The 23,994-nt window shown below is 38.5% G+C and overlaps 1 protein-coding gene across 3 annotated transcripts in view; it reads left to right on the forward strand.

Annotated features, from left to right (window-relative positions):
* The window catches only part of LOC140527135 (proto-oncogene Mas), an 83,297-nt gene extending 63,637 nt beyond the window's left edge, over positions 1-19,660 (forward strand). For all 3 annotated transcript variants that reach the window (XM_072643843.1, XM_072643842.1, XM_072643844.1), the window contains one exon: positions 18,215-19,660. In XM_072643843.1, the coding sequence (XP_072499944.1) occupies positions 18,283-19,260 (978 nt within the window). In that variant the 5' untranslated portion in view covers positions 18,215-18,282 and the 3' untranslated portion in view covers positions 19,261-19,660. The remainder of the gene's footprint in view (positions 1-18,214) is intronic.
* The last annotated feature ends 4,334 nt before the right edge of the window (positions 19,661-23,994 follow it).

The raw sequence follows: 23,994 nt of genomic DNA on the forward strand, positions 1-23,994 counted from the left end.
GCAGAGCAGGACAATAGGTTGGTAGCCTATTAGAAGGCAACTATGTGGCATAGGGGATAGAATGCTGGGCCAGGAGTCAAGAAAACCTGAGTTCAAATCCAGCTTCAGAAACTTACTAGCTGTGTGACCCTGGGCAAGTCACTTAGCCCTGTTTGTCTCAGTTTCCTCATCTGTAAAATGAACTGGAGAAGGAGACGGCAAACCACTCTAGCATCTTTGCCAAGAAAACCCCAAAAGGGGTCACAAAGAATTGTACTTTACTGAAATCACTCATCACCACCAACAAAGTCTCTCAGAGCTACCAGCAAGGAGCAAGAAATATATGTAACCCATAGAGCTGTGTATCTAGAAGCATCAAGGGCAGTGGACACTCCCTCGAGACGCCGCCTGCCTTTCAAAGACAAAGGGATGTCAGAAAACCCCAGGGCAGACAGAAATCCCCAGGGTGGGGACCTTAGAAGGCGTGGTGAGCAGTAATGACCAGTGTTGTATGGTAGTGCTCATACAGGGTCAGCTCTAGCACCAAAGGCTACTAAGTGCTCTGTCCTGAAATGCCATAGAGGGCCCTGAAGATATAGTGCTCTGAGCCTCAAAGACCTAGGAGGTCCTAACCTTAGGGACAAAAAGACCACCATATGAACTCAGGTGACCCAGAAAGAAACTAAGTGAGGCTATCTGCTCTACACAGAAAACACAGCAAGGTACAGAGCTTGATCCTGGAACAAAGCCCCATTTCAGGAACTAAGGTTGGAAAGATGAGTAAGATGAAGACACCAACCAGTATCAAAAATTATTGCTCTTTAGATCTGCCCCCACCTAATAAAAGAGAGTATGTCTGTAACAACTACAAGCAGAGACTTACAAGGAAAAATAGATTTTCTGTGAGGAGTACATGAATACCATAAGAATTGAAAGCTCTTGAGGAAGGAAATAAGAGAAAAAAGAAATAAGAGGAAAGAAATGGTCAGCCTCATCCAAGATATGGACTTTCTGAAATCAGTGACTCCATGATCAAATGAAATAATATTTGTAAAGCACTTAGCACTTAGCAACACATAGTGGGTGCTATATAAATTCTTCCCATAAGGCAGAAATATTAGGACAAAATTTAAATATTTTAAAAATAGAAGAAAGTATAAGAAATCTGATATCAAAATCAACTGACTGGGAAAACAGGTTAATGAGAAATCATTTAAGATTCATTGGACTTTTTGAAAACTCTTCTTAAAAAGTCTGAACTCTCTATTTCAAGAAAAGCACAAATGAAATCTTTCCAGATCTATTAGACCCATAGGGCAAAATAAAGATGAAAAGCATTTATCAGTAACCTGAAGAAGCCCCAAAAAGAAAGTTTCCATGAATGTCATAGCCAAAATCCAGAGCTTCCATGTTAAAGAAAAAATACTGCAAACATTCAGAAAGAGGTAACTCAAGTACCAGGGAAGCATAGGATCACACAAAATCTGGCAGTTTCTATAGTAAATAAGAGAAGATCTTGAAACACAGTATTCTAAAAGACAAAAGACATGGGCTTATCACCAAGAGTAACTTAACCAGCAAAGCAGAATATCATACTGCAAGGGAAAACATGTATCTTTAATGGAATAGAAGACTTTCAAATATTTCTGATGAAAAGACTTGGAGCTTAGTAAGAACTTAATCTATAAACAAAAGAGTCCAGAGGAAGGTAGACAGCTAAATTTATTTGAGCAATTGAAAGGAGCCAAATGATTATGTAATGCTAATATTCTAATAAATGGAGAAGAAATTAGTCTCTTTAGAATCAAAATGTCTTTAAAGGGTAATTGAGGGAGTTAAATAAGAAAAGCAGAGGTCCTAGGGGGTGGGTTTGTTCTATTTTGAGGGTTTTAAGAAGAGAAAGAGGAGAGAAAAGAAGAATAAACTAGTAGGAAAAGGAGGAAGAAGGGAGTGGAACTCATATTTGGGGTGCATGAGAAGGGGATACAAATGTAGAATAAAGGATGAGGGCAGCAGGCATCAAGTGAATCCCACTTTTATCTGAACTGGGCAAAAGAGGGTTGAATATATGTTAATTTTGGTGTAGAAATACATCAAACTCAGGGAAAACTGGTGGAGATAGGGAGGGGTAGGTTAAGAGGGGAGATAGTAACAATCCCAAACAACAAAATTCCTTATCCTTAAGGGAGAGGGAGAGAGGGAGAGGTAAAAAGGAAAGAAAAAAAGAACCAGAACCTAAGGAGTACCTATGAATATAATGGAATTGTTATTACACTGTCAGAAATTTATTAAAGAGGTGATTTCAGACCTGGATGAATTGATGCTGAATGAAATGAAACAAACAAGGAGAACATACAGGGAGAGCAACATTCTAATGCCAAATAGCTTTGAAAGATTTAAGGATACTGGACAATGAATGCAATGACCAACTTTGCCCTTAGAAGACCTGTGATGAAACATGTTACCTATCTTCTCCAAGATCTGGGTTGGACTCAAAGTCAGAAAGACACACACATTATTGTGTGGTTTAGTTTTCCTTAATTATTTTTATTTCCTTAATTATTTATTTTTTAAAAAGGTGGATTTTTTGTTCATTTCTCTTGCTTTTTAAAAAAAATTACATAGTGGGAGGTATTGAGAGGGAAAGGGTTAGTAATAGTGACATCCCTCCAAAATTAGGGCCATTGTTTTAAAGTACACAGGATAGAACAGAAGAACTTTAGGAAGAAAAACAGACAGATGGAAAAGTTTTGAAAATAATGTGCATTGTTTAGTATATATTTTTAAAAAAGCAAAAGCAAGTAAATATCAAATAGAGATTCATGGTTTCATAAAAATTTCTCTTTTGTGTTCAAATGTGTATACATGGAAATGTTCTTTTTGTATATAAGTTCAAAATAAAAAATAAAATTAATTTAAAAAATTTCAAATCAGAGGCATGAAGCCATAGATTTGGAGCACTGCCTATAATATCAGATTAAAAAATATATATTGGTTAATTTTCTCAAGATTACTTTCAGTTTTTATTCTTTATAAGTTAGATAAGAAAAGGTAAGATAAAAACAAAGCATATCTAGGAGTACAACTTAGGTATCTAAAGGTAAGATTAAAAACAAAACATATCTATAAAATTTCATTTAAAAATAAAGATTAGTGAGAATGATACTTAATTGTACCTAGGTATACCAAGAATTTATCTAAATTTTATCAAATGCTTTCCCAGCTTTTTCTCCATTTAATATTATTACTATAATAATTGAAGTTAAAATTTAGCTATTGTGTAGTATCAAAATTGCTATATAGCCAGAGGAGGCTATCCAAATATTCTTAGTTAATAACCTTAGTTAAATGGTGATATTTTTTAACTTGCTAAATTTAATGCCTAGTTGGAGACCCAGGGCAAATGGCTCTCCTCTTCCCCACTTGTTAATGGCCTTGACAGTGATATCCCATAAGGCTACTTCCATAATACTCTTTATCTTAGGCAGTGCTCACCATATTTGTTTTTTTTCTTTTTCTAGGCAGCATTGGAAGAATCAACATTGCCTGTAAATGTGTGTGTGTGTGTGTGTATGTGTATGTAGTGTGTGAGTGAGAGAGAGAGAGAGAGAGAGAGAGAGAGAGAAAGAGTATTCATCCTGTCCTATATTTAAAGAGACCTCTATCTAGAAATTTTTCAGGGCAAGTGGAACAAGTGGTAACTTGAGTGAGACATACAAAGCATGCCCTCAGTTGAACAGAGTAAAGCAGGTCCTCGTCTTACATTTTTTAGATCCTTATTTTGACTAGTTTATTCTTGCTCAATTCCAGTTTAACTGCTAAATGAGAGTCAGTGGGGATAATGGGCACGTCTTTGAGACAGAAAACTTGGCTTTAAATCTCACCACTGCCATATACTGGCTGTAAAACTTTGGGTCAGTCAATTAACGTCTCAATGATCAGCAGCACTTTTTAAAAAAATTATTAATTTATTTGTTTCCAGTGTTCTGCAATCATTTCCATATACCTTAGATTTTTCCCTTCCCTTCCCCTCTTCCCCCCTACATTCCCACTCCCTCCCTGAGATAGCATACAGTTTTATATAGGTTCTACACATACATTCCTATTAAATACATTTCACCTTAGTCATGTTGCATAGAAGAATTAAAATAAATGGGAGAAATAAAACAAACCAAAACATAATACAAAAGAAATTGATCTGCTTTATTCTGCAATCGAATTCCATAGCTCTTTCCCTGGATGTGGAAGGCATTTTGCCTTAAGAGACCATTGGGAATTATTTAAGTCCTTGCATTGCAATGAAGTACTAAGTCTTACCAGAAAAATTCCTCACACATTGTGATTGTTGCTGTGTACAAAGTTCTCCTGGTTCTGCTCCTTTCACTCAGCATCAGTTCGTATAAGTCTTTTCAGGTCTCTCTGAAGTCTTCCTGTTCATCATTTCTTATAGCACGATAGTATTTCATTACATTCATATACCACAATTTATTCAGCCATTCCCCAATTTATTGATCCCCTTGATTGCCAGTTTTTGGCCACCACAAAGAGAGCTGCTATAAATATTTTTGTACATGTGGGATCCTTTCCCATTTTTATGCTCTCTTGGGAATACAGTCCTAGAAGCGGTATTGCTTTGTCAGCACTTTCGAAGACTCTAAATTGCCAGAAAGATGCCAGTCTTCATTGGCATAGGAAGCTCTTCAAAGGGAGCTTCCTAAATCAATAAAATCATGGATCTGGTTCATTCTTGCTAAATAGATTCTGATCTCTGTTACTTCTACCTGCTGAAGTATTTCACATTTTGGGGGCACCTGCTAAATACATTGTCATGAGCCAAAGTTCATCCTAGTTACAGTTTTGGTCCCATGTTGCTGGAAAGCAGGGGAACACAGATTGCTCTTTTCTGCAAACTCTCCTTGGCTCTCTTGGCCTTTCCCTTTGCTCTCCCATTCCTACCATTCGTTTCCACCTCTCACTGAGAAAGATGATTACTCACAAAGACAATTCAAGCACAGAAATAGCCAACCTATTTGAAGCTTAAATGCTGGCAGCGTTATTTTTACAGACTTGCTGTATTTTCCCTAAGTATAAATCATTATCTACCACAAATGAAACTCAAGTCCCATCTGTAACAGTTCCTGCCTAACTAGTGGTGCCAATTAGTCACAAAAACAATTGTCACCTTCTCCTACCCACTCAAGATGGGAGGGAAAAAAAAAATTCATTTCACCCAGAGTTTCCGTTGCTCACTATTGGTCACTCTCTCCTCTTAACCAGGTTGCCACTCTAGCTTCCAGCTGGTCCTTTCCTCTTTTACCCTCTGGCTAGGATTGTACTACCAATCTCCACTGCCAGTATGGACAGACTCTTCTGTTCTCTTAAGGGTTGGTAGAGCAGACTGGTAAGTTGATCAGTTCTGTTGGCTTAAATAATGACACCATAGGCTCTCTTTCAGTTGTAAGCTCTGCCTAGGGTTTCACAGCCCCTAGAGGAACAGAATGAATCTTTCACCAAGTCTGGATGGTATCTCATGCCCTGAAAAAAAAAATGAATGAAAAACAAGAAAGCAGGGAAGTTTTATCTGTCTCACTATCCCTCCCTTTGTTCTTTCCTACCTTCATTGTCTCTTCTCATTGGTAACTAACTGCCCTCCCATCTCACCCCCAATTTGCCTATTATTTTTATTCCATCCTCGTATATGCATGTAAGTGTCACATGTGTGTGTCCCATCCCTGTTTGCATTCGGGCCTCTTCTCTTTTGTCTTATAGCTTGCCTTGTTTTGATAGTTCCTTATGCTCAGTTTCCAGTCGTTCTCTGAGAAATGCTAACTGCTCCAGTGAACAGGACTCTCACTTATCTGGAGGAATAAGGATCAGGTAATGAAAGTGTGTTCTGTGAGTTTGTGGGACTGGCTTGGCTAATTTTGACTATGTGACACAGGCATGTTGGGAGGCATTTGGAATTCCCCAGTTTGGGCTTGGGGTTGAGTGATTTTAGGGACTGACTTTCCTTACCATAGGAAGACCAAAGCAGGTCCTTCTTCCCATGACAGCCTTGGCTCCCATTCTTTTGCATGTGTTTGGTCTTGATTATTATGGAAAACAAACTGAAAAAACGTGATTTCATAGCTATTTGTTTGCCATAGAATGTAGAGTGCCCTTCTCTTCTTTTTTTTTATATCTGATCCATTGTCTAGGTCATTTGTTATTTCTTGTGCTGTTGACTTTGTCCACTGGCACATGACTGGCTTGAAGATACAATCAGGAAAAGAGGGAAATAACCTTTTTTTGGACATTTATTATGATTCTGGTCCTTCTTATTATTTTCTCTGAGACAAAAGTGCTCTGATATTCTGTCCATCATCTTCAAGAGGATTTGGGTTTGTTCTAGTTGCCATTCAGTATATTGACAAAGGGAAGGTGAAAGGGAAGGGAGAAAAACTTAGATGAATAACAGACCTTAGGTTTCTGATTGTGTAGGAAGAGATCTGAGTTCTGACTTTAGTGTTTGCTCCTAGGAAAAAGTTTCCAGAATTAGGTAGATAGGACAATGTTCAGAGCACCCTGATATATAGCCTTCACTGCTGTCTCTAGCTTCCTGGTTAACTAAGTGGTTTTTCTTGTATTTGTCCAAATGGGTCACTTTGGTCTTATAGACTGAATTGCATGTATGCTAGCCCGAAAAGGGAGGTGGGAAGGAGCTGTTTTTCTCCTGTCAAATTTTACCCTTCACATGTTTTTAGGTCATTCCTCCCTTTGATCTTCATTCTACATTTGATTGGTCCCCAACTGACCCTCACTGGGGTTCAAAGCAGGTCCATTTTCATATGTCACTCTCTCCTTCATACCTACTGCATGCAGTTCAATGTGAAGATTTTCCTCAGATGTGTCACTGAATGATGCCATTGGAAGCATAGCTTCTGCTGATAAGCGTGGGACCATCTGCTTGGCACATCACAAATATTTTCAGTCGTAGGAGAGCAGCCCTTTATTTCAGTAGAGAAAGGAGGCTCCAGCCACACTTCAAGGAGAGTCTGAGGTTGTAGATCCTCCAAATGAAGGGTGGGGGAGGACGGGGAATCTGTACCTTCTGGATGGATGCCCCAGAATGCTGAAGAGGATCTTTCCCATGGGCATCTCTGGACCCTCCCATGAGGATAATATTAGTAAGTGTCTACTCCTATTTTAATTACTCAGGGTTTTTTTTTTTTCATCCAAAGGAAAAAGAAAAAACTATCACTCAGAGAACTGCTTCTGTGCTGGTCACTCTGTCATGTATGAGATGTTTGCTTGTTGGGTGTGTGTTGTCAATAGGCTCTCTCAGTTCCACACTGTTATTTTGGAGTGCTTTGTCCTTCAGTGTTAGTTGTTTTGGGTTGGATGTTTTATACCTTCCCCAACCTTCCTTGAAAATTGCTATTAGGCAACTTCTCCTTGACTCGGGTCAGGAGATGAAGGTCTTAAGATCAAATCTTGGTTGGTGGAACCTCAAGTTGTAAAAAGTAGCTTTCCAAATAATTCCCCTCTGGCCATGTGTTTGGACTGATTCAGGGTTGGGAGTTGGGAGAAGTCTGTTGCTCTCTTTGCCTCCCCATCCCCCAATGATATTAGTAGGGAAAATTTTGGAGTGTTCACTTAAACAAAATATGCAATAGCACATATCAGGGAGGGAGGGTGATGTGATGTGTTAGGAAGAGTGTTGAGTTTGGATTGGGGATGGGTTCATGCACTACCTCTGTGACCTTGGGCAGATCATTTTACCTTTAAAATGAGGGGATCAGACTAAATGACTTCTGAGATTTCTTCCAGGTCTCTTATAAACCTATGATTTCTAGGCTCCTTTCCAACTCTAAATGGATGATCAAAGAAAAGCAAAATTTACTTGGCTTCTACTTTTCCTCTTAGATACAAGGCATTAGCACTAGCTTTGTGGTTTACAAAATCAGAAGAGCAGTTATTAATGACAAAGTTTCTGATAAAAGAAATTTCTTTCTGTCTTGATCTTGAATGTAGGTGTCTTAGTGACACTGACTAGGCAAGGTACCTGGTGCTGATTTAGGTCATTATAGCATTGGAGTTATGAATAATTTGTACAGTAAGAAGGCTATAGTGTGTCATTATGAATTTCATCTTTCTGTGACCTTTTGGAAAGAGTGTTCTGCCTTCTTCATGTAGGTATGACAGGGGTTGGTTTGTGTTTGGGGGGGCATTTAGTGAAGAGAAGTACAGTTAATGTGTCATTTAATGCAGGTAAAATGCTCCTATCCTACATAATATCATTCCCTATGGAAATCCCATTTCTTGGTATCATTGAAGGGAACTGTAAGTGAGATGAGCCCAACTGTAATCTTGGCTTTGTAAACTAGCTGTGGCTTTGACTGTCTCAGCCTCAGTTTCCTCATCTGTAAAATGAATGGGTTGGATTGAATGATCTCAAAAGTACCTTCTATCTCCAGCTTTCAATAATTAATAAGTGTTAATGCTTGCCTCAAGAAACCCAACAGAGAGAAGAATTTGTCATTTTTTTGGATTGTACTGTAAGAGGTTAGTATTATAGGGTTAGGTCCAAGAACAAGAGATAGAATTCTGGACTGTTCCTTTTGAATTATCTTTTCATTTGGTTTGTTTTGGTTTATTGAATAAGAATCCTGAAACAGGGTGGGAATTTGGGAGGTCATTAGCATGGAAGTATTGTAGGGGAGTTGCTAGCTTCTTCAGTCTCCAGAAAAAAAAAACAACAAACTTTACAGATACTTTCACTTGAATTATTTGTACTAGTTTTCTCTTCTCTACTCTATCTTGTTTTCCACTTTTAGTTTCTTTCTGGCTGAAAAGTAAATACAACCTTTACATCTACCAGAGTACAACCCGATCAAACTTCAGGTTTAAAAGAAATATTCATACCTAACTTCCCTATATATCGAATAATTTTAATAGCTTGGCATCCTATATAAAACACTCAGATATTGGCACAATGCCTTATAGTCTCTTCTTTTTAAGAAAGTTTTCATTTTATCTTTTTTGACACAAATGTATTGATTTTTAATAGTAGTCATTTCCTGATTATCCTCCTCCCCATTACACGCTTCATCTCCACCCCACCTCCCCAAAGAAAAGAAGAATTCTGTTTCATCAGAACTGGACATTGGAATTAATCTGCGTTCTGCTGCCTTTTTATGTTGTATGCATTTATGTTATTGTGGTCATTGTGCATATGATACTCACGGCTCTGCTTACTTCTGCTCTATATCAGTTCCTGCAAGTCCTCCCATGTTTCTTTGCGTTCCTCATATTCATTTGTTGGAGATCAGCATTATTGCATTACAATCATGTATCTCATTTTGGTTAGTTATTCCTTTTTTATTTTCTTAAAACCACTTTGAGAAATAGGTCTTAAGGAGTATTATCTTCATGTTATCAGGGATGAAATAGGAAGGAAAGACTAAATTACCCAAACAAGGATGTGTGTGCTGTAGACTGAGTAGAATTAGGCCCTAAGTGGAATCAGCCTTAATAAACAAAAGGAAGTTGAGTATATATTATTTGAGAGCCAAAATGATTCCCTTAGTCCAAAATCATTTGTGCATTAGGAACTCTCCCCTCTTAAAAGCTTGGATGTCCTGGTTTAAAATGCAGATATTCTGAGGAGAAGTAGCTCTCGGAGTTGCTGACACCTTAGTGTGAATTGATTTATTCTTTTTGTTCAGAGACACCAAGGATTATATGAAAGAAGGAGTGAAGATTGCAGGAAGGAACTGTGGAAGTCTTAGCAGATAAAGCACCTGCTTTTTCCTCAGTTCTCTACATTTCTAAGAGATTGTTTAAGCTCAGATTTGATGAGGGGAGAGATGAAATGAGATTCATATTCTTCTTGTTTTCTGAGGCAGATGCTATCTTACTCTTTTTTAGCATACTTACCTAAAAGGATTGTTTCTGGTGAGCTAGATCACTGAGTAGTGTGGTAGAAATTACACTCAGCCTGAGTTTAGGAGGGACCTGTGTTTGAATCTCATCTCTTAAAATGATGAATACTTTCAGATGTTTTTTTTTTATTTGCTTTTTTGCTTTTGAGTCACATCTGACTCTTTATGACCCCATTTAGGGTTTTCTTGGCAAAGATAATGGAGCAGTTTTCCATTTCCTTCTCCAGCTCATTTTACAGAGGAGGAAACTGAAACAAACAGGGGTTAATGACTTGCCCAGGATCACACAGCTAGTAAGTGTCTGAGGCCACATTTGAACTCAGGAAGATGAGTCTTCCTGACTCTAGGCCTGGCACTCTATCTACTCTGCCACCTACCTGTCCTACAGTGACTAATCCTATATACCAAGTTCTTTTGTCCCTATCACTTTCTCTATACCTTGATTGGGAGCTTTTGCAACTGAGTTATACCATGTGGCAAAAAATATATATACTCCAGTTCCCCACACCTCTCCCAATCTCAGATACTTCAGTCACAACCTAAATTCCTCAACCTCCTTAAATTTGGCCTTCCATTCATCTCCAGGTCCTATATAATAACAATGTGATTTTTAGTATACTTATTCAAACAAAACTGTACAGCAACAGAAATTGCAGAACCTGTAAGAAGGGAAGGTTGTTATAAAAAGAGTTTAATCTGTATTCTAGTCGTAGGCATGTGGCAAATCAGCCAAATCTCTGATTCACACATTACAGAATTATTTTAATTAATATTGTTCCTAAATTTATGCAAGTATTTTTTTCCCAAAGGTTTCTCAGGGAGCATATTGAGTGGGCCTTCTGTTTGAATGTGGTTGAATGGTTCTTGAAGTAGACAGCATTGCTGAGGTTCATTATCAGACTAATTAGCATTATCAGGTTCATTATCAGATAATTCCTATATTTAGTCATAATCTGATGTTTTAACAACAGGCAATTCATCCTTTTAGTTTCCTGGCCCCTTTTCCAGTAATGTCACTGCCCAACAAGGCTGTGTCAATGCTGTCAAACAGTCACAATATGAGATCAGCTTGGGATGACTTTAATTAGTTCCTATACAAAGCTTGATGAACTGAACTCTACTTGTTAAGACTTGGTTTTGATTGACAATTAAGTCAGATGCTGACTGGCTACTCAGGAATGGTGAAGGATGCTTCATTTGTTCCTTCCTCCCATTTCTTCTTCCTTTCCTTGCTTAGATACAAGAAAATTTGGGGAAGCAGGATGATGCTAGAGCATCATAGAACATTTATTATTTATTTAGTTTGCTGCTTATTCTTTTCTGTTTCCATTTCATAAGGATCTGAGGCAATTATATACTGATAAATTTTTAACAACCCACTCTGGAAAAAAACTCTTGTAAGACACACTTATAAATTTAATCTGCATCATTAACATTTTCTCCATCACTTTATTAAATCTAGATAATTAAAGAAAACAAGAAGTCAAACCCTGATTTGTAGTTTTCGTCAATTTCTGAGGTGTAAATGTTCACACTGAAAATTTAACGATCAGTTCTTGCCTGTTCAGGCTGGAGGTAGCACATTCCTGATGGAGAAAGACTTAATTACAAGAATGATGAGGGGGCATTGTATGTGGAACATGGGAGGTTATAATCAGGTTGCAATCTGCCCTGGTTATATCGTGTTGGCAGTATAGTGTTGGGTTTGGGAAAGGTCATTTCAGGAAGGTCATTTGGAAACTTGAAGGGTGTCCAGAGGAGTATAGACAGAGTATTTTGTAAAAGTCTTCAAGATCAAACCAATAGAGTGCCAGTTGAAAAAAGGGGGTGTTACTGGAAGACTTAGCTGTAGGGTGAACAAGGATATGATGGGTTGTTAGCCTCTCATCTAAAGGGCAGTTTTGGAAGAAGGATTAGATTTATTCTGCCCTAACCCTGGAGAAAAGATCTAGAAGGAATGGGTAGATGTTATAGAGAGATTTCAGCCCACTGTAAGTGTTGTCTTACAAGGGAATGGGTGATCTTATTAAGTATATCAATCACTGGGAGCTTGGTCAGGCATTGAAGATGCCAAGGTCATCCACTGCATTCTGGGCCATCGACAATCATTTTGACTTTTATGTTGTTAACGGACTTTTGACTCTGGGAGAGAAGGTGAATGAGGCTAATGATGTTGAGCAGTTCGGCCTCACTTCAATCCAGTGCATGCTTAAGTCAAGACATCCCCTTTGAGGTCATTGGTCCTCTTCAAAAATGAAGGCAGAGGGTTGTTTTCAAAGGTGAATGGAACATGTAGATATTTAGCTTAATTGGTACAAATGACCATCAGCCTTTGCTCAAAGACCTCCAGTAAAGAGGAAACCATTTATTTTTTATTTTACCAGGCAGGCCATTCTACTCTTGGATAGCTGTATTTATTAGAAAGCTTTTCCTTACGTCAAGCCTGTGTGTAGCTTCCTCCCTGTTGCTCCTACTTCTGCCCTCTAAGGCCAAATAGAACAAATCTAATACCTCTGTTAAATATTTAAGAACATTCCATCACAACTCTGTCTCTTAGTAGTTGTACAAGTGACAGGGCAGCTAAATGGTATGGTAGGAAGAGTGTTGAATTTGGAGTAAAAAAAAAAACTGAATGCAGATCTTTTCTCAGATTTTTGTTCTGTGAGCCTGGGCTTAATCTCATTTAACCTGTCATATCCTCAGTTTTCTCATCTGTAAAATTGGGATAATAATACACCCACCTCCCGGGGTTGTACTGAGGCTCAGAGAAGGTAACATATGTGAAGTTCTGTGCAAATGTTAAGGTAGTACATATATACACATATATATATATCTCCACATGTATGATAGCTATTATTATTGTGTGATTTGTGCAAGTCACAACCACTCTGGGTTTCCATCTCCACATCTGTAAGATGAAGGAATCAGACTAAATGGCTCCTAATTTTCCTTTCAGCTCCAAATTTATGGTCTTTCAGTTGATATTCACATGGAATGGTCTGGAAGCACTTTACCATTTTGTTCGGCTTATCAATGTCTTTCCTGAAAGGTAACACCCAGCGGTGAAAGCAATGCTATAGATGTGGTGTGGCTGGGCCAAGAGGACAGTTCTGGACAGTCTCCCTTCTTGGAAGCAGCTCAGGATTATATTAGCTCTTTTGGCCACTGTATGCCATTGTTGATGTAGACTGAGTTTACAATTCCTAAATCCTCTTCCCCAACCCTATACACATCCTTTTTTCAGAGGAATTCTGTACTTGTGACATTGAAGTTTTGTTTTGTTTTTCTTCTTTTTTCCCCTTTAACCCAAGAGATTTTGTAGGGATATTGTAGAGGATTCAGGATACTTCAGGTAGAAGTTAGACTTTGGGACATCCTTTTTGGCTCTCAGACTGATTCTGTGACTTCCAACTGGGGCCCTAACAATCTGCCAAGGAGGGTAATGCCTTCAAATCAGAGTGCCTTTGGCCCCACTAGTAATAGGAACTGAGGTTAATTAAGAGGAAATCAGGGCCATGCCTTTTCAGATTAAGAATTATGAATTAGATTCAGAATATGAATGAATACTACAATGGAATTGGGAAAGAAAAATTAATATGATAGACTATGAGCTGTGATAGGAAAAGTGGAATGAGGGGAAAGAGATGGTGCCTTGAGAGATACACTTTTTTTGGCGGGGGGGGGGGGGGGGGGGGGGCAGACTTGGTCTTCCTATTTGTCAAAAGGATTTCAGCTGCCACTCCACCACCCTTCCTTGAGGCTCACTACACAGGACCTGGTATGCACACACTATCAGCCTCAGTTCATAGCAGTTCCAAAACCCTGAGGCTGAGCAATCCACCAGCCTCAGCCTCTCCCAGTAGCTTCTGAGCGCTGTTTCTGTGACCTACCTAGTGACCTGTGTTAGAAAAGTTCTCTTCTCCATTTTGCTAAGTAACTTCCTTAAGTCCCACCACAGAGGTTTGGGCTAATCTTGAAAGTCAATAACATCTGCCTCTCAAACAGATAATTTATCTTTCCCTCACTGCACAGGCTCCCACTTCTTTCCCACCTCAACCTTAGTAGAAAACTCTCTGGAAAATATCTAAATATTAGCTATGTATCGTTGTTTTGATTTAAGTACATAGATTTCCTCTTCTAGCATGTATTTGCATTTCAATTATCTCTAACTGAAAAAATAAAAATTGTCCTTTCCCATGCTGGTTAAAAGAGTTTCAGACAACATCAGAGCAGGTAAGAGAGATATTGGGGGTGGGGGCTAGAAAAATCTTCCCATGGCCCCTGAAATTAGCACAGTCTACTGTACCTATCCATGGCCAGGCTCCATATTTTAGATATAAGGGCTAACTGTGTGTAGGTACCATCCAAACTTGAGGACCTGAAAAATTCTGGGGCTCAGAGGAGACTAAAGAGTTTCTGGAAATAATTCAGGGGTCCCTTAGTATCTCTGTAGTTTCTGATCTAAAAGTTCTGTTTAATGAACCAGGGAAATTCACAGTCAAGCATTGTTTTTCCAGATAAAATGCCCAGGTTTCCCTAACTCTGGCAAAGTTGAAAGATCTTGCCCACATCATGGAAGAGTTAATTATTTTCATCACTCTGTTCTGTCTCCTTGAAGAAAGAGGGACAAACATTGGAAAATAAGTGAGGTCAAGAAGATAGCCCCTGAGAGAGGCCCTTATTCTCTCTACACCTGTCGATACAGTAGACTCCATATCACAGCAGGACAGAAAATATTGTTTCTTTGGGGACTGAGAAAGCTTAAACAGCCTCAACTGAAATTTCAGTTTAGGAACCCCCAGCAGAAATACTGCATTCAACACAACAACAAGCACGTAATACATAATACATCAGTTCAAAAGTCTGAAAAGTCCAAAAGCCACCAAGCCACACCCCCCATCATCATCTACCACTACCCTCTTAATGATATGTTAAATATTTTTTCACTTTAATTCATTTTAATGTGAAAGGATAGGTAGGTTTGACTATTTTTACTTCATACAAGATTGAACTATTACCATAACTTAGAGCCTACTTTTTAACCTGATCGTTTTCTATTTAAATTAAGTTATTGAAGGTTATATTTTTTAAAGGAAAACTAGTACTGAGGTTCAGACTTAACAAGAGCTGTATTTCATTATAATCTTATAAAAATTAATTATCTACATTTTAAAGACTTTACAAATAAAGACAAAACAAAGTTGTATTTGGATACACAAAATATTTAAAGAAATTATACTTAAGATTTGTGAAAAAATTTAATGATAAAAGATTGATAGAAACAATATTTATCATTAAAGGTTATACAACAATTAACTAAATACAAGTTTCTTAATGAATAAAAAGGATAATACAGTAGTGTGGTGTAGGGGATAGAGTGCTAGATTTGGAGTCAGAGACATCTGGGTTTGAATCTTGCATTGAATCCTTATTTGCTTAGTTTGCTTTTATTGTTCAGTTGTTTCAGTTGCGTATGACTTCATGACCCTATTTAGGGTTTTCTTGGCAAAGGTACTGGAGTGTTTTGCCATTTACTTCTCCAGCTCATTTTACAGATGAGGAAACTAGGGCAAAAAGAGTTAAATGATTTGTCCAGAGTCATAAAGTTAATGTTTTCTGAGGCTAAATTTTCTGACTCCAGATCCAGTACTCTATCCACCGTGCCACCTCAGTTATCATGTATTAGTCATAGTTCTATAAATCTTAATTTTCTTATCTGTAACATGAGAATAATATTAGTATATATTTAATATTTATCATATGTATATTACAATAGCTTGAAAGGCTGTTATGTGGCTCAAATAATTCAATGTGTGTAAAGTGCTCTTCAAACCTTAAAGCATTATCTAAATGTTAGTTATCATTATGATAAGGATAATGTTGACATGATAAAAGAGGAAAAAGGAATTGATTTAAGAAATTGGGGCTTAAACTTAGTTCAAGAGCCAGTTTTATGAACGAAGAGGGTCATACCTTTCCTAATACTACTAAAATAATAGTTTGTCAAATATATTAAATGTAATAAAATATATATAATGACTAATTAAATGCCAAATCATCTAGTGCATTAAAGATAAAACAAATTTTTAAAAAATACACAAGAAGCAAATTATTTTGAGAATTGTACCCTGAGCTTGATTTGACAGCTTTGAAAGGGTCTTGGTTTCCTTTGCCTCTCCTAAAATTCAGTGCATCAGTACTGTAAGTTGTGTCATTTGCAGAGTTATGCTTTCACAAGATTAACACTTAATCATATCATGAGTCTCAGACCCAGTGATTTCAATCTTTCTGACTTGCGGTTAGAAAAGTTTTTCAATCCTTTTCATATCCTTGGAAGTTTCTCTGTGTCTCTTGAAAGCATCCTAAAGATCACACTTAGTTAAAACTTCAAAATATGTGGAGCTGGGGTGACATATTTTTCATAACTACCATAATGCCTCTGGTGTCTTTGTAAATCAACTTGGGACAAGAGAGAAGTTGGGCAGAGCCAGCACAGTTGGCAATTTCTCCTCTAGATCATAGAACCGTGGATCTAGAGCCTAAAGGAAGGAACCTCTAAGACCATCTAGCTCAACCTCTCCATTTTATAGATAAGGAAGTCTCAGGGTCTTAGGGAGGTTAAGCTAAGAGACTTGCTCGAGGTAATGCAAATATTAGGAGTCAGAGACAAATCTGAACTCAGGCCCTCAGACTCCAGAGTTAATTCTTTTGTTCAATATTCTGGTCTTTATTGTATTTTTTCCTGTTTTCTACAAAATCGCTAATCTCCATACATTTATTTATGAAGACATTGTTTCAATAGAGGTTTACAGATAACTATCTTCTAAGATAGAGTAGGAGTCAAGCCTCCTAAATGGGTGTGTGTTGACAACCTTTTACTCTATCATCACTTCCAGGTTAATTCTTTGTTAAATGTCTATTAGCAATGTTCTTGTTTTGTTCTCTTGGATGTTTTCATCTATATGTTATATGTTTCTGAAAATATATCCTGCTTATACTTACTTTATGTTATCTAGGGAGTGTGTTCAAATACAAGAACCAGCTTGGCTAGGTGCTTACCTTCATAAGGGATATCTCAGATCTAAATGCTTTTATCTGATTCTCTTTTCTGTATTTTTTTTCTACCTTGGTTTGTCTTTAGTATGCTTGTTTTCTTCAGCATTAATAAAATAGCTTACATTTGGAAAGAAAAAAAAATTTACCGTGTACTCCCTCCTTATTGAGTAGTACTTTTGCTTATGTTTTGTGAGGGCAATTGAGTTCATCTCAGTTACAAAGGCAGGAAAAATGAGTTATAGGAAGGTGAATTGACTTCCTTTTCTTTTTTTCAATGTTGTATTGATATGTTTTTGTCTTTATTACAACTTCATTTCCAAACAGATACTCTCTTCCACTACCCTGAGTACTGTCTCCTTAAAAAGAGAAAAAAAAAATTGAAACATTTTCTGCACAACTAACCTACATATCAGTTGCGTCTGAGATTATATGTAATGTTCCACAGCCATAGTTCTGCTACCCTCTCTTCAGTGAAGAAGTGGAGGTGCATTTTCTTATCATTTCCTCCAGGCCAAGTTTGGTGATTAAACTTAGCATTCAGTTCCTTCCTTCCTTCCTTCTTTCTTTTTTATTCTTTCCATTTATATTGTTGTAGTCATCATGAATATTATTTTGCTGGGTCTATATTAATTCATATGAGTCTTTCTATGCTTCTCTGTAGACACTTGACTTTCTTTGAGCCACACAGAAAGTTTTGACTGGGAACTGAACAATTCTCAACCTCTTGCTTTTTCATGCTTTTTTTTTCTTTTTCTTTTTCTTTTCTTTTCTTTTCTTTTTTTGCAAAGGCCACTCAATCCCACTGCTGATTAATATGGAAATTCTGACTTGTTTTGTTTCTGACCTGAATTGGTTTGCCCTTTCTTAGGTAGCCTGGTTTTTCTCCTTCCCCACCACTACCCTCTTCCTTCCCTCCCCGCCAAGAACTTACTACCATATTGTTACCACACAGTACGGACACCTGTTCATCTTAACCTATTGCAGCTCAAAACTCCCAAGTTCAAGTAATCTACCATCCTCAGTCTCCCCAGTAGCAAGGGATCATAGGTGTTTGCCACTATGCTGGGCAACTTGGTGCTTTAACTATGATCCTTCTAGCCCTGATTAAGTACGTTAATATAGAATTCCAGAGATAATGGGTATCATGAAAGGTCGCCAAATCACCTTCACCATCTCTGCCATTCTCAGAAAGAAATTGTATTGTTCTCTTTAAAAAGATTATAACTATTCATATTGAATTTCTCTCTCCTGTTCAGACTCACTGATTGCATGGCATATTTTTGGACCTGTTCACAGAAAAGAAGGCCCGCTTTAAGACCTCCTCATGGATGAAGTAAACCTCACATCACTTGTCCCTGAAACACCAGGGAACACTTCCACCAACAGGAACACGTCCACAGGAGACATGCATCGGAAAATCCCAATCGTGCACTGGGTCATCTTGAGTATCTCCCCACTGGGATTTGTTGAAAATGGAATTCTCCTGTGGTTTCTCTGTTTTCGGATGAGGAGAAACCCCTTCACAGTTTACATCACCCACCTATCTATTGCCGACATCTCTCTACTCTTTTGTATCTTTATTTTATCAGTTGACTATGCTCTAGATTATGAGCTATCTTCTGGGTATTATTATACCATTGTCACATTATCAGTGACCTTTCTGTTTGGCTACAACACTGGCCTCTACCTCCTAACAGCCATCAGTGTAGAACGTTGCTTATCAGTCCTGTACCCCATCTGGTACCGATGTCACCGCCCTAAACATCAGTCTGCTTGTGTCTGTGGCCTGCTGTGGGCTCTTTCTTGCTTGGTGACCACCATGGAGCATGTCATGTGCATTGACATTGGAAGAAGAGGCCACTCCCAGAGTGATTGCAGGGCAGTGATTATCTTTATCTCCATCCTGAGCTTCCTGGTGTTCACGCCTCTCATGGTGGTATCCAGTGTGATCCTGGTGGTGAAGATCCGAAGGAATAGCTGGACTTCTCATTCATCCAAGCTCTACATAGTCATCATGGTCACCATTATCATCTTCCTCATTTTCGCCATGCCCATGAGACTTCTTTACCTCCTGTACTATGAGTACTGGTCAAGGTTTGGAAACATGCACCATATTTCCCTTCTCTTCTCTACCATCAATAGCAGTGCAAACCCTTTTATTTACTTCTTTGTGGGCAGCAGTAAGAAGAAACCATTTAAGGAGTCCTTAAAGGTAGTACTGAACAGGGCTTTCAAAGATGAGATGCAACTAAGACACCAACAAGACAACCCTAATGCTATCGCTGTTGAGACTGTGGTCTGAAGCTTAGGAACTTAATCATGGGGAATTTATGCTATTTGAAACTGCTGATGGGGAAGCAGACATTTTATAGACAATCCCTCGAATGCTTTTTAAGCCCATTCTAAGTATGATATAGCAGGTGTCCTTACCAGATGCAGATATATGGTTGGATTGTACCATGTACATGTATATACCTTCTGGAACTGCTTACACCTACGTCATACCTCTGTTAATTTTGTACCCATCACAATACCTTCTTCTCTTCCCTCTAAGGTTTTGTGAGAGCATTACCCCAAGGAGCTGTAAAAAAGACTTTTAGTTGAAAGATTTGCAAGTATTTCCAGAAAAATTACAGAAGGATTTGTTGGAACTTGGATTCCTTTAAAATAGTAAAAGGAAAAAAAAAAGACTTTTAAAAAGCAGCTTTATCATGTACACATTCTTTATTGTTTTAAAGGTTTTATTTAAAATACATTTTTTCCTTATAGCACTTAAACCCAGTGGAGAAAAATATCTCTATTGAAATCCTGTAACCTTTTACAACCTCAAACTGATAGCTCCTAATATGTTAGGCAATAATCTTAGGGCAGCACGACGTAATAGAGGGATGACTTTAGGATTGAGAAAGCCTGGATTTAAGTCCTATCTCTGACATATTCTAGTTGTGTGAAGATGGGCAAATCACTTAATCTTTCACTGTCCCAGTGAAAGATTATAACTTACAAGACTATAAGTTACAAATGAGTTGTTGATCTGTGCTGGTGGAAGGACTTTCCATACTGGAAATTATCCATAATGATAAAATTGAGGGAATATGATTGGGGTAGGCACTCCCCTCCCTGCCCAGTTACTCTCGGAGGAGGAAGACAGAATCTTATGGCTTCCTTTGGAAGAAATCTTGATTTAAAGAATTGTCCATATATTTGGGTCCTTTGTATTCTATATAAACTTTGCTGAGTAGAACTGGATACATCCATCCATGGGGTAAACTAACTTTTGAACTTGCCCCTATGAAATGATTTTTCATTTATTGAAAGACTTTTGTCTCAGAGCCAGTTTCCCTCGAGCTCTACCTCTCCATCTGAGACATTTCTGTAGTTCTTTTCTGGAAAAAGTCTTGTGATAGGGGAGGGTGCATGGCAGTATCATGGGAAAATGATGTTGGTAGGTCAGGAAACAGGACTTTTTTCCCTAAGAAGAATTTCTGTACAACTTCCCCAACATCATTGCCCACTCCCCACAGTTTCACCACTCATCTGCAAGGATGTATGACCACTTCAGGACTGTTTGCACTACCTTGACCTGCACATCCTTGTTTTTAGTTGTAATGTATGAAATGTGCTAATTTAGAGACTCCATGCTATGCTAATTTGCCTTCTGTCCCCTTTCCAAGAGCCTCATAGAGATAGAGTGTTTCAAGTGGCTCTTTGACAGAGTAAAATATCTAAATTTCTAAATGAGACCTATTAGTATTTAACTGCCTGTTCCTAAAAGGATGAGAGAAGCAATGGTGAAGAGGTCTATTGTTATGATCTTTTTTTTCCAAGGGCCTTTTCCAAGAAAACATTCCCTTCATTTCTCCATGAAAACAAGATTGGCTCTTTTCAGCAGGGTACTTACTAGGGTAAGCTAGAATCTCTCCTGCTGTGCCCAGCCTCATCCCACCAGCAAAGTTCAGATCCAAGGCTCTTAACAGTGAGTGACAACATCTGATTCACAGAGAAGGCAGCTTGATTCCTAGAGCCCAGATGGGATGTGCGGTGGTGACATTTAGAATGGACTTGTTTTTGAGGGAAAACATGGCATCTTCACAGTGAAAGTGCAGAATAAATAACGGAGAACTGGAGAACTGTTTTCTCACTCTCACCAAATCGCAGAAGACAGCTTTAGTTTCGAAGCAGAACAAGTCAAAATTACCTTTTCTAAAAGGGGTTTTGGATCTTCTTAAAATATTTGTAACCAAAGGAAATTTGAAAATGTTAGACCTACTCTTAATTCCGTTCTTCAAATAAGGCAGAGTTGAATGTAATTGTGAACAGAAATATCTTCATAACTTCTTAATAGTACTATTATTAGAACTAGAATTCAGATTTCAGAATTATCCTTCAATGTTGAGAAATCAACTGATTTTCCTTCTTCCTCATATCTCCTTCCATTCCATCCTAGGGTATGCTGATAAATACCTAATGATCAACTATGGGGGAAATGTGTACAGCACACACTTTTCAGTTTAATCTGCCTTATGAAGATTTTCCCCATTACTTTCTTAAGTCTAGAAAATTAAAAAAAAAACAGTAAGTTAAGCCCTGATTTGTAAGGTTTCTCTATTTCTGGGGTATAAATGCCCACAGTGAAAATTTAGCTATAAATTCTCAAGCCCTTCCAGCTGTCTCCAGCATACCCCTCATTCCCATCCCACCTCACCCATTGCCTTCCAAGTTGTTTGGTTTTTTTAAAGTGAATTGTAAGAGGCAAACTACAATATGCCAGGAAACTAAGACAAAATAGGTGAAGAACTAGTAAAGAATTTTAACCAAAGTTGACATGTAGAAGAGAACGTTAGCATGTCTGCTATTGTTAGGGTGCCCAGACCTAAGTCATTGTAAACACTTGTCTTCCTTGCTAGAATGTAAGCTCTTTGGAGTAAGATTTGCTGTTCTTTTCTATGTACATATATCCCAAACACCTAGCACAGTACAAGGCCCATAGCTGGTGTTTAATAAATGCTTGTTGAATGATTGATTGAGATTATGATTCTTTCTGATATTTGCTGAGGCCTGAGGTGGATTCTAGAATTTTGAAAGGGTCTTCTCTCAAGGAAGGAAGTATCATGGTGACAGAAGACTATTCCAGAGGTTTTCAGAAGAGGGAAGTATCATTTCTAGCTAGAATGACTGGTAGTTGTCTGGAAAAAGTGTTATTTGAACAGAGGTTTGGAGGATAAAACTTTCCTTCAACAGGTAGAGATGGGAGCAAGGTTATTTCAAGCAAAGAGAATGGTATGATCAGAAGCAAAAATACAAATGAAAGCTCTAGGCATGTTTGTGGTATAGCACGTGGCCCAGTTTGGCTGGAGCATGGGAAGTTTGTTTGTTATGCTTTTCTTTCGTTCTCGAAGAGGACCATGACATCAAAATGATGACATGACTTGCAGTTGACTTTGATTTGAGTGAGGGAGGGCTGTGCAGGGTCACCAACCTCACTTTCTTCTCCTGAGCCATTGGGTCCAGTGGCCTGATATTCATCAGGACAACTAGAGATGGCTCAAGATGCAATGTGAGACCCTGGCCCTTTTAGGCTAAGGTCTTATCACATTATTTGAGTGAGATACACCCATTCAATGAATAGGCTTCTTTAAGTAGTTACTCAAGGGATGGCCCCTTTAATAAAAAAAAAAAATCAAACTGGGAAGGGAAGACCCTCAGGATTCCTGTAATGCCCACCTAGAAGGACGAAGGACAGGGAGTTTAGGGGAGTAGTGGAAAATAATGTTGGAGAAATGCATTGGGACCAGATCAAGGAGGAATTTGACTGTCAGAATATAGATTGATTCTGTAGGCAATGGGAAATCATTGAAGTATTTGAGCAGGAGGATGCTGTGATCAGAGTAGTACTTTAAAAAGATGAATCTGATGGCAGCGTGAAGGGTAGGCTGAAGAAGGGAGAGACTGGAGGTCAGTTTTTCACCCACTCACACTCTGATGCCCTGGCTCTGGGTCCATTTATGTTCCTATCTTGTGTTCTCTTTTCCCATGAAGAAGCTGCTCGGGGCTCAGAATGTTCCATTCAGTTATATTTAGGGGAGCTGGCATCTCTCTCTCTCCAAATGCCTGGGAAACACCCCTTCCCCTCCCTTCCCTTCCCTTCCCTTTCCTTTCCTTCCCTTCCCTTCCTTTCCCTTCCCTTCCTTTCCCTCCCCTTCCTTCCCCTTTCCCCAACCCCATCCTTTTCCTAAAGTTTATTAGATGCCTACGCTTAAAAATCATGACAATACCTCAATCTATAATATATAAAAACTGAGCTCATCTTCCTCCCTAATTCTACTTTTCCCCATATTTTCTCTATTTCTGTTAATGGAGTCAGGACTCCTGGTCTCCTAACCTTGAATTTATTTTTGGTTCTTTTATTTTCCTTGCCTTATACATTCAGTTCATTCCTAAGTCCTGCCATTTTTACTTCCACAGAGTCTCCCCTGCCCAGGTCCCCCCTACCTACTACCCCTGTAGTCCCCTAGTCCAGACCCTCATCTCTCACTGCTAGAATTCTAATAGTTTCCTAAGCAATCTTCCTCCCTCCACAAGTTATCATTCTGCTAGCTGAGTCATCTTCCTGTTACACCACAGGGATGATGTCATTTCACAATCTCAATGGTACCTCATTGCCCATCTAATAAAGTATCCATTCCTGATATTCAAGGTCCTCCACAATCTGAATCAACCCCATCCATCTCACCTGTTTCATATTACTTCCCTTTGTATAGCCTATATTCCTTCCAAACTAAACTACGCTTCCTGCCTTCCATTCTTATCTTTCCTTCTGTCTCTGTGTATTGGCTCACATTCTCCCCATGCCAGGAATGACTCCAGTGTCTCCTGTCTCAGGGCAATACCTCTTGAAGCCTCTCTCTTCCTTCCAGGCTCAAATGACACAGCACATCCTCCATTAAGCCTTGCTTGACTCCTCAGCCCACTTGGGTGAAAGTCATTCCTCTTTTCTAAACCCCCTACAACTGCCAGATTCAAGCCTCTGTCCCCT

The sequence above is a fragment of the Notamacropus eugenii genome, chromosome 2, assembly GCF_028372415.1.
Source record: "Notamacropus eugenii isolate mMacEug1 chromosome 2, mMacEug1.pri_v2, whole genome shotgun sequence".
NCBI lineage: Eukaryota > Metazoa > Chordata > Mammalia > Diprotodontia > Macropodidae > Notamacropus > Notamacropus eugenii.